The sequence below is a fragment of the Manihot esculenta genome, chromosome 14, assembly GCF_001659605.2.
Source record: "Manihot esculenta cultivar AM560-2 chromosome 14, M.esculenta_v8, whole genome shotgun sequence".
Taxonomy (NCBI): domain Eukaryota; kingdom Viridiplantae; phylum Streptophyta; class Magnoliopsida; order Malpighiales; family Euphorbiaceae; genus Manihot; species Manihot esculenta.
This window is the reverse complement of record NC_035174.2, coordinates 6,489,407-6,501,398: the sequence shown is the minus strand read 5'-3', so window position 1 is coordinate 6,501,398 and position 11,992 is coordinate 6,489,407. Positions and strand designations below refer to the sequence as shown.

Sequence of the window (11,992 nt, the reverse complement as noted above, 5' to 3'; positions counted from 1 at the left end):
CCCTCCTCCGGGGCTTTCTCTTTTCCTGCCACCCCTTTGGCAAATCTACTCGTTACTAAGGCGTCATCCTGCCTTATATACTTTTCCGCCCTCTTCATTAACTCGGCCAGTGAGGTCGGAGGTTTCCTGCTCAGAGAACCAAAGAACTCGGCAGAGGTTGTTCCCTTTTGCATGGCCTCTACCGCCCTTCCTTCGTCAAGCTCGGGAATCTGTAGGGCCTCCGTATTGAAACGGGCGACATACTCTCTGAGGGATTCACCAGCTTTTTGTCTCACTGTTTCCAGATAGCTCGTCTTCCTATCTGCTGGCACCCCGGCTACGAACCGGCTAATGAAGCGGGTGGCAAGATCTCCGAAACTTTTAATGCTTCCGGCCTCCAGGCTGTTGAACCATGCCCTCGCTGGTCCCGAGAGCGTTGTTGGGAACACCTTGCACATCAGAGCATCTGACAGAGTTTGCAACTCCATGAAGGTCTTATAGTTCATGACATGCTCTCTCGGGTTACCAGCTCCATTATAGGCCGCCATCGGCGGCATCATAAACTTTTTGGGAACGGTCTCCTGCTGCATTAACTTTGAGAAGGGAGAAGAAGTAGGCAAGGAGGTTTGACTCTGATCTTTCTTACCTAACTCGGCTAGGAGCTGCTCCTTCAACCTTTTCAGCTTTTGGTTCATTTTCTCGTCTTCCGGGTTGGATCTTTTGCCCAAACTACATTCTTCCTCCTCTGTTTCAGTTCCCGTTTCCCTGGTTGTTTCAGCAGAATAGTCGTTCACCTCTTCATTTTCTATCAACTCTCTTGCCCTTCTCCCATGGATTCGGGCCTCCGGTTCTTCCTCTTCTCCGGCATCGTGGTTGTTAGTTTGGAGGCGGGCAGAGGTAGGTTGGGGTTCATCGGTTCTGGGTTCCTCCACTACTGGGAGTGCGTTTACTGGGGTGCTAAGTCCCCTTTGTTGCATTATCTGTCCCAACCAGTGAGCAGTGGTTTGTAGCTGGAGGGCCATGGTTTGAATGTCTTGGTTAGACAGGGTCATGGTGGGAGTATTCCCTGCCAAGCTTGGCGAGGGATTAAGAGAAATAGGTGTTTGGTTATTCAACGTTGTAGGGCTAGAAAAGGAGAACTGCTGCCCCTCTTGGGCAGAGATCAGGTCATTTGGAATATTAGGGTTACTTTCTTGGTGGTTTGCCATCGTGGATCTCAGTGGATTTTGAAAGTGAAAACTCCGGTGATGAAAAGATCTCCTTCGTTTCCCACAGACGGCGCCAATTGATGATCTGAGATCCAATAGAATAGGGTTTTACAAGGGTTTTGTATTACTGAACAAGGCTTAAGCTTTCTGAGGAGGGGGCTCCTCTTTTATACATTGTCTTGCTTGCTGGTGACGTGTAAAGGTCTCTCTAGGATTGGGCCACGCGTCTCTGCCATGCGGATTCGGAGATACTAGGGTATCAGCCGCCTGCTCCATGCGTAACGGCCTCTGATTCCCCTCGTGTGTACGTTCAAGCGGATCTGCCAGACTGTCTGGTGAATATTATTCTGGATCCTGGGTTGGGCCGAAAGTGGGGCCGGACGCTAAGCCTGAGTGAAGAGAATGGGTCGAGCCCGGCCTTGAGGGTTGGATGAGCCAGACTTGTTATGTACATCAGGTATGTGGGCCTCTACGTCATGGGCTTTGGGCTGTGGTCAAGCCCCTGGCCCGAGAAGAAGGAATCCAGCGGTCATCAATATTATTTTATCATTAAACATGTATAAACTCACTGAATTAAATAATTAATTAAAAAATAAATTAATTCATATGAATATTTAAAACATTTAATCGTATAATAATATTAATAATAAAATATATTAAATATTAATATATTAAATATCTTAATATTTAAAATTATAAAATAATATTACGTTCCATTACAACTCTACAAAATTATTGAATTATTTATAATTTATTAAAGAGAAAGAAATAAATAAATTAATATAAATATTTAAAATTATAAAAATTAATTTTATATTTTATTAGATTGCTTTTACGCGTACGTATATGTGAAAAATATTAATTTTATTACACTAAAATTATATAATAGAAATAATATTTTTAATTTAAATATTAATAGTAAAATATATTAAATATTAATATATGAAATATATTAATATTTCAAGTTATGACATAAAATTATGTTATGATTAAATATTATATGAGATTATTAAATTGTTTATAATGCATCCAAAAAAGATATAAATAAATTAAGTAATTAATTTATTTTAAAATTAAATTTATTTATTTATTTATTTTTACTTTGATAAATTATAAATAATTCAATAATTTTATATAACATTTAATATCATGGATAATATCATAATTTTAAATATTATATGCTATTGTAGTTTATAATTAATTAAAAAAATAAAAAAATAAATTAAGTAATTAATATATTATGTTACTAGATTAATTAATTTATTTTTTTAATAAATTATAAATAATCTAATAACTTTGTACACGTGGAATAGTATAATAGTATCTTTACTAGTACTCCTAGGTACTATTTAATTATAATATTATTATAATATTATATTAAAAACAGTATTCCTAATACTAATTAAATTAATAATTATTTTTAAAATTATAAAATAATATATTATATGATTAAATATTTAATTACAGTATTACTATATTAATATATTAAAAATAATAAAATATATTAAAAAAATAACACTAAATTATATAATATCAGTAATTTTTATTTAAATATTAATAATAAAATATATTAAATATTAATATATTAAAAATTATAAAAAAATATTTATTAGTATACAAAATATAATATAAATAATATTATTAAATTAATATAATATAAATATATTATTATAATATAATATAAATATATTTCTTCTTCCTACCCTTTCTGCAACTTCGTCTTCTTTCTTCTTCTTCTTTCTTCTTCTTCTCCTGTTTTTCTTCTTCTTCTTTTGAAATTTCACATTGAAAGAAGGGTATTTTTGAAAAAAATTATCACATCTCACCTTTGACTCTTTGACCAAACGGTTTAAATGGACGGAAGAACTATGAATTTGGATGGAAGAGAAAGTGAGGGACTTAAGTGTTGGGTCGCCAAAATAAAGGGACAGAAGTGTTAATTACGTTAAATCTCAGGGATTAAAAAATAATTTTTCCATATATTAATAATTAAAAAAATTAAACTTTAGCCAGCCACACCCTTATTTAAAAATTTTAAATAAAAATTCTGATAAAAACGCCCGGATGGAGTTTGATTGTTATGTAACCGGTCAATTCCCAAAACAATAAATTTTTTCTTTCAACTCTAAATGAATAAAATTTTTTTCTTCAACACTAAATTAGCAAAAACTCATTCCTATTCATATTCCTGCTGCCTGTCGACGATTTAATTTCTTTTTGGTTTTCAGAAGAAACAAACAGTGTGAAGTGAAAACTTTTTCATGTATGCAGACAAGCATCTAACAGGTTTCTGTGATTATAGTTATTGCTCTGTCCGAAAATTGGTAGACGTAGATTGTATTTGATAACAAAGGACTACAACTCTTTTTCATTTGTGCCTTTCAAACTCAATTTGAATCCAATTACCCTCTCAATTCTATGTTGCTATTCCTTTTCGTTTTTCATCAGTGAAACAATAAATATTATCTCTTTTTTCTCTATATGATTTTGCAAATTAAAGAATATATATTCTTCTCTCCATCTAAAATTTTATAGCATAGTATAAGGATTCTTTCATAATTTTTTTATTTTACATTTTTTTCTTTATTTTTTTCTTCTGAAATTTTGAAATAATTAATTTTCTACTAATAAAAATTTGATAATCTTGCGGAAGTAATAGAACGTTCGAGAACCCGTAGATTTTTCTGAAGGAAAAACTGCAATAACCACGAGCTTAAAAAAAAAAAAATCAAAATTACAAAATGAGTATCTTTATGAAGGTAGGTTCAGCTATTTATGCACATTAACTGCGACTACAACTATTCATAAATAAATATTTTCTTAATTTAATAAATTTAATTATTAAAATTGTCGTAGTAGTTAATAAGAACATAAAATCATGTTTATTAGTTTAATTATCAGCTTGTTTTGCCATGGATAGTTTATGATTATTACGTATTAGCTGCTAATGACAATATTCTTTTATTGAACAAGTTTTACCATTAAGCCTTTAAAAATTAAAAATATAAAACAATTTTTATGTATTCACCAAAAAAAATTAATTGAATTTTATGGGATAATAAGATTAAAAAAACAAATTAAAAATCATAATATATTATGAGTTTTTTTTTTTTAAGCAAATCTACTTATTGTATTAATAAAATTTTATCAAACAAAGAGGAATATAATCTCAAATATAGAGACAATTATATCTAATAGATTCTCTAGTCAAAATATGAGCAGTTAGAGTAGTATTACGACGAATCCATTTAACAAAAATATCAGTTCTAAAGTCTAACAAAAATTTATAATTATTCAAAATTAAATCTCTGTATAAAATAATTTGACAAAAATACTGATCAAGTATCTGTTTAAACCCCTACATAAGATAATTTGGCAAAAATACTCCTCATTCTTTCTTATCTCTGGAACATAAATCATTAAAATCTCCCGAACAAAGCCACAGAAGAAAACTTCTACGAAATAAAACTCGAATAAGATTCTAAGATTAACGTCGTCGTTATGGTTCCGAAAACCCATAATAATTAGTAAAATCAATAAAATTTGAAGAAAAACCAACCACAGAAACAGACCCATAACTCTTCCACATTAACGAAAGACCTCCTCTCAATTTTTATCTATTTATTGAGAAGCAATTATTAAAATTTAAAAAACTACAAAAAAATTTCATACGAGAATTAAAAACTTTTATTTTCATCAAAAATAAAATGTCCGGCTTATAATTAGAAACCAAATCCTTCAGTATAAAAACTGTATGAGAATTGTCGCCATAAATCTGGCAAATAAATCTGCATATTCCGAAAATTGAAATTGGAAGATTGTCCCATTTAATTACACCCATATATCCATGAACAAGAAATTAATTAGCTAAACCTAACTTCCTGCCGACAATTAATGCAACATATCAGAAGCAATTGACGAAACAAAAACCCATAATTTTGGAATTGAGCAACATCCCCACACATCTTTCTTTATCTGAAGAAGGAGAAGATAATTAAAATACAGCTTAATTATAAAATGGTAATATATAGGACGAAATTACATACTAATAGTGTCTAGAACATAGCATATTCATAAGTATAGATGTAGTATTTTTTAATGTACACTTTTCGTTCTTCAACTAATTATTAATTAAGGTGGTGTCCTCTTAATTTCTGCATAATTAGAGTAGAAATTAGCAAGGTTTACCAGCAGAAGACCTAACACGTAAGGCCATTTCTTCAAAACAAACCAACTGAACTATCGTCTATGGACATGTTAATTAGGTCTTCATGACTCTGAGAACAACCTTCATCAAGTAGCCATTTCTCCAGCAACGAGAAAGGAACTTGATTCTCAATGTTGGGCTTGCTTTCTTCATGGAAGAGGCTGGTTTCTGGTGTCAATTTGACATTCTCATCCACTGACTGAGACGCATCAGATGAGTTTGAAGAGTTGAAACTGAATAGTGAGTGCTCAAATCCATGATCGGGTGTTGTTTCACTACAACTTGAATTGGCTGCTGTATCCGAATTTGTTTGAGCTTGTTTTGGTGAATTTTTCTTCCAGTTCTCGAGCAATCTCGCAATGTTTTCTGCACTTGACGCATAGGTAGGTCCAAATACGTGATGTGGTCTTGTGACATTAGTTGTAGAGGGCTTTGAGTCCGTTAAAGAGCTTGATTTGTCAAGGGACAAGGCCTCACAAAGGGCTTGTTTAGCCAAACGGATATCTGTCTGGAGCCTTCTCTCCCACTGACCCTTTGGCTGTGAAGCTGAAAATCCACCATGATTCTGCCCATCTTGGAGTTTTTTCAGCTTTTTTTTCAAATGGGTGTTCCAGTAATTTTTTATGTCATTATCTGTTCTCTGAGGAAGATAGGATGCTATGGCTGCCCATCTGCATGCACCCATACCAAAATCTAGTTAGACTACCAAGGTCCGCCATAAACAATAAACAAAAGAAACAACTGTTGGGATTTAGAAATCTAAGTGATAGATCATCCTTGATTTGGAAACCGTGTGAGGAATTTACCTATTTCCCAGAAGAGCTTGGAGATGGATAATCATCTTCTCTTCATGATCAGTGAAGTTACCGCGCTTAATTCCCGGCCGGAGATAATTAGTCCATCTAAGTCGGCAACTCTTGCTGCATCTAAGCAAACCTGAAAAACCCACAAAGAAACAGTAAATCAAAACCAGGCCCTGTCTGGAAATAAATCCATCTCAATATTCAGAGAACTACAAAAGTGACACACACATGAGCTGCAAAATATTAAATGCACGGTTTTAAAGATTAACCAACCCCAAACCAAACAAGAAAGAAATGGAAAACAAAAAGAAAAAAAAAAAAAGAAAAAAAAAATCTAACCTGTATTAGTAGGAACTGATCTCCAGTTCCCAGGACCATGTTCTTGTATGTAAGAGACCAAGATGATATCTTCCTCAGGCGTCCATGGCCCTTTCTTCACTCCTACTTTGTCACAGCAAGGTGGTCTCCCCATATCCTAAAGATTTATGTATGAGCAAGGGAATCTTCTGTAGGTGATATATATATATATTTATAAGTATAAAGACTTTCGAAAATCTCCTTTCTTCTACCGCAGAAACTGAGACACAAGCGTCCAAGGGGAGGATTTGGGTTGTCTCTGTATATATAGAAAAGAGAAAAGGGGAGGTGATTACGCTGACCAAAGAGAGATAAAGCGATTTTGGTTCCGCAGAGTCAAAATGAACCGCAAAGAGCATTTACTCTTAGGTTGCAAAGAGGAGGTGCCATGCCACCGAAAAATAAAAACCCTAATTTACTGTTATCCTCTCCAATGCCAAAGGGCGAATTGGCATTTCAGTAAAATTGGCATAGTTTTCACTAAAATTGGCTTTTCACATCAATTAGTGCAATTTTTTTTTTAGATAATGTAATATTTTATTCGTTGCTTATAGTATGTAGACATTATTGGTAGTATTATAAGAGTGAATGTATGGGCAGCATCTCATTCCTTCGTATAAATGCTATTTAAAATTGGGAATTAATTGTTATGGATTAGGTTAATAATTTTCAGCATTTTCAATTAATGATCTTTTGGAAAAAAATAAAAAGAATTAGTGAACTTATTATATCAATTGCATGTGGTGGACTTCATAGCGATGCATCGCTTAATTTCTTCGAGAATAACGTGCCCTCAACTACTAATTTAATTAATTATACAACTAATTAATTTTATGAGCAATTATACAAATTAACTTAGACCTTGCTTTGACGACAACATTAGGAGTGCAAAGCGTTTTTAGATAAAAAAAAAATAATTTAACTGCTATTTAAAAAATAATGAAACAAACTGTTTCGTTATTTTAATTTTCTTAATCATAATTAAAAAAATAATTCTTAAATATTTTCTTAATAACAATCCTAACAGTAATCTCAAACAGATTTTTAATTATGTGAGAAAAAAAATTATATGTGAATATTTTCAATCATATTTTTAATAAACTTAATTAAATTTTAATGTCAATTATATTTAATACATCTTGAATTAAAAATATACCGATGGTTTCCCATTAGGGTTTCCCATTAACGTGAAAAAGATCTTATACATTAGAGCGTCCGAATGAGTTTACAACTCCATAAATGTCTTTTAGTTCAAAACATGTTTTCGAGGATTTCCCATCCTATCATAGGCTACCAGGTTTGGCATCATGAACTTTTTCGGTATGATTTCTTACTTAACCTGTTTTACAAACGACGATGAGGTTGGTAATAAGGAACTGCTTTTATCTCGTGCTTTCAACTCTATCAATAGTTGCTCTTTTAATTTTTGTAATTTTTTGTCTATGTCTGCTCAATGGGATACTGAGTCCTCTCTACTGTAACATCTGACCTAGCCAGTGAGCAGTTTTCTATAATTGGAGAACCATGCTTTGCAGTTCTTTGTCAGATAGGGTAGTTCAGGGCATGATCCTGCCTGAACTTGGTGAATGATTAAGTAACATGGGTGGCTAATTTATTAGGGCGGTTGGGCTAGAAAACGAAAATTGTTGAACTTCCTGAGTTGAATTCAGGTCTTTTGGGGTGTTCCGGTATGGTTTTCGTCATGATTGGCCATATGGATCTTAGTGGGTGAAATGAAGATAAGAACTCCGGTAACGATAAAATCTCTTTCGTTTCCACAAACGGCGCCAATTGATGTCTAAGATCCAATTAGAAATCAGGCTCAGAATGTATTTTGGTGAGCTTGGTTTATTTTTTCCTTACATATCATTTTATTCTCTTCTCTTCTATCTTTTAGTGACGTGTAACCGCCTCCAACGCTAATATTTTTTTGTTACATTTACGTTGGTCGTATATACGAAGATACTCTATCCTTTTTTTTCATCAGACGACCATTTGATTCCATGCGGCATCATTATGACGTAATTCCTGACATTATAGAGTCTGTTATTCTACGTGGGCCAATGGATATATGGAGTTAGAGCTCTCTCAAACGCATTTTGGTTCAGTTCGACCTACTTGAATTAGACTCCAACTTTTATAAAATATAGGACCGCGCCCTAAACTCTAATTAGGCCTAAACTCAATCATTCTAACAAGGACCTCATTTGTGCCCAAGTTCGTCATCACCAATTAATTATCTTATAATATGAAGAATTGGAAAAAATTTTCAATTGAAGCATATATAAAACTTAGATAATTGCTGGCAATTTAATATAGTATGGCACTACATCCCCTAAAGGTTCCGTCTTCAACTTTTCTTCTTCTTTTTCCCACTGTTATTGTTTTCTTTCCAACTATATGTTCTCACCTCATACTTTAAAATAATAATAATAAACTTGTTTTTTTTTTTCAGAATTAAAATCCGAAAACTTCAATTATATACCCAAAAAAAAAAAAACTACAACGTCATCTCTTAAATAGCATGAAAATATATATTTGAAAGGTTACGTTTCTTTAAAGAAGGGAGAAGAGAGGGACCGAAGGTGGCATAGACAATTATAGGTAAAAGCAATATATAATTTTGTTAATTTTTTTTTGGAAATAAATAAGCAATAAGTATTGCCTACGAACTTAAAGTTACATTAAGGAATAATATCAAAAATCAATATTACAAGTTTCTGTCAAGATGCAGGGGATGCAACCCGAGCAATTTGGTGAAGATGTCAAGATCCTCGAAGCTTCAATGGAGAGTCAGAGAAGAGAGAGCTGAGAAAAAAAAAAGGAAAGAAAGCTGGCTGAATATTGAGATAAGTCTGTTCATGGGGGCTTGGAAAACGACGTAACATGAAACCAGAGATATTGATTGGTTCAATCTTCAATGAATTAATCTAACATAATAAGAAACCAAAATCATCTTTAAATTTTAAAAACCAATTAATTAAACTGAAAAATCAACCCATTAAAATTGAATTGGTTTAATCTGATTTGGCTTTTCTATTTACTCAATTGAATTAATCAATTCAAAAATGGGATTGATTTTGAAAAAAAAAAAAAAAGTGGTGACAAATGGATGAACCGTGATGATGTGTATGAAGAAAGAGAGCGGCAACATTATTGGGCTTGGAATTGGACCCATCATTCAATTATGAGAATGGTTTGATTATGAGATGGGTAAGCTCTCGTCTCTCTCTCTCTCTCTCTCTCTCTCTCGTCCTGCTTTCAATCATATATCGGCGGTTGAGACATTAGAGTTGACAATCTTTCATTTGATTGAATAATGAATTTAAATTTATACATAATTCAATATATTTCAAACGACCCAATTTAATAATTTAATTTCTTATCTTGGGAAAATGAAATAAAATTTAATAATTCAATACCTATACATACAAGTAGCATACTGCTTTCTAATTGAATGGCCAGCGAGCATTCATATTAATCCTGGATTTCAAAATCGAATCCCTTTCCCATACCCCTTTCCTCTACAAATATACATTTAACTAGTTATATCTATGTTCATTAAGTTTAATTACTAGGTATGAGATTCTGTGAAATATAATACAATAGTGAGTTTAATTATCACCCATTGATGCAGGATAGGTTTTTTTTTTTAATTTCGTGGTAAATGTATTTAATTTAATTTTTTAAATATCTCAAATTCAACACTTTAAATCTTATTTTTATATAAAAAAAATATACTGTGCAAGCATTTTTTACCATTAAAATTAATTTAATGTTTAAAATATAATATAATAATGAGAAAAAAAAGTGATCAATTCAATTTAAAATTAAATCAAATCGAATAAATAAAAAATTAAGATTTTAGTATATGTAAAATAAAATCAAACTGTTTTTCAATAGAAATGAATTTGAATAAAATCAATTTGATTTGGTTCGAATTGATTAAATTTTTTAATGATTATTTTTAATATTTTAAAATTTAATTAATGTATTTTAACTTTAATTATGATTTAGATGTTCTATATTATAAAAAATAATATATTATTATTTATTAATCGATTTGATTTAATTTTATTGATTTTTTTATTAAAATCAAATCGAATTAAAATACTTAAAATTTTTAAAAATAAAAATTAAATAAAAAAATAAAAATTTAAATTAATTAAATTTAATTAATTTTTTTAATTTAAATCGAATATTACGCAATGATATATATATATCATTATATATATACTCATAATTAAATTTTATTACACCACGATGAAATGTATGGAGTCAAATGTAATTAAGTAAATATTTCTCTAAAAAGTATAGTGCTTGCGGTTTTTTCTTTTTGTTTTTTATTTTTTTCAAATCGATGAAATTAATGTATACAATTTAACCAGGAAATTGAATGTGCGAGTGCTATGTGAAACGCGTGGATATTTTATTATATTACTTTAAAAATATAATTTGTATATTTTATATTTTAAAATTATATTATAACAGTTATATATCAGATACTCCGATTTTAAAGTGGGTCAGAATGAGAGTCCTATGATAATTTAGTATACAGATCCACTTTTTTGGACATGACCTAGATTTCAAATTTCAAAGTAATAGATTTGATATAACACGGACAGGGTCCGAGACGTTAAAATTCGGCCTATTCAATTGGATAGGTCAGTAGGACTATATGTTCTTATACATCCAGAATCAGACCTATATAGATATTAAAAAAAATTAAATAACCGTCTGATAATAAAAAAGAAGAGAAAGGTCGAAAATACGTCATTATAAATCAAAAGAGAAAATACATAAAAATAAAAATGAGGAGGGAGAGCTCACCTCGTATATACCAAATCTGTATTTTTTTATATCAAATTATCATTATTTTATAAATATAATTTATATATTTTATATTTTAGAACTATGTAATAAAATTTTATTAATAATAAAATATTTTTTATTAATTATATTGAAAAAATAATTAAAGCGAAGAACATGTATAGATGTAATTGAGGATTTTATTGAGACATATGAGAAGAATCTTTATATTTAAATAATTGGCTTGTAGTAAAATATAATATAATTTAATTGATTTATATTATATATTTTAAATTTATGTTATAAAATTTTGTTAATTATGAAATCTTTTATCAAGTATATTGAAAAATAATTAACATAAAAAGAAGGCATCATATTATATAATTAATGATTTTTTTGAAAATATATAAGAAATATATTTATATAATTTTCATTTTTAATAATTAGCTTATAATAAATCTTGGTTCTAAAATGACCACTTGGAAATTCAATTCACCCATGCATACCATCATATTGAAACAAGAAAAAGCTATAAAATAAAGAAAAGAGTAAAAAAAAAAGTCTCATGAAAAAATGTTTTAAGTAAATATGACTATATATACATCATAATTATGTATATAAAAAATATT

General features: G+C 30.5%; 1 protein-coding gene across 1 annotated transcript; it reads right to left on the bottom strand.

Moving 5' to 3' along the window:
• Positions 1–5,133: 5,133 nt before the first annotated feature.
• Positions 5,134–6,914, bottom strand: LOC110631036 (myb-related protein 306). Its single transcript, XM_021778738.2, has 3 exons — positions 6,537–6,914; positions 6,201–6,330; positions 5,134–6,065 (listed from the first exon to the last, which is right to left on the bottom strand). The coding sequence occupies exons 1-3, from the start codon at positions 6,667–6,669 to the stop codon at positions 5,408–5,410; spliced, it is 921 nt and encodes a 306-aa protein (XP_021634430.1). The 5' UTR covers positions 6,670–6,914; the 3' UTR covers positions 5,134–5,407.
• Positions 6,915–11,992: the final 5,078 nt, after the last annotated feature.

Coding starts and splice junctions, on each gene's coding strand:
- LOC110631036 (XM_021778738.2), bottom strand. CDS start 6,669: ATGGGGAGACCACCTTGCTGTGACAAAGTAGGAGTGAAGAAAGGGCCA. Junction 6,331..6,536: donor ATCAGTTCCTACTAATACAG/GTTAGATTTTTT, acceptor TGGGTTTTTCAG/GTTTGCTTAGATGCAGCAAG. Junction 6,066..6,200: donor CAAGCTCTTCTGGGAAATAG/GTAAATTCCTCA, acceptor GGGTGCATGCAG/ATGGGCAGCCATAGCATCCT.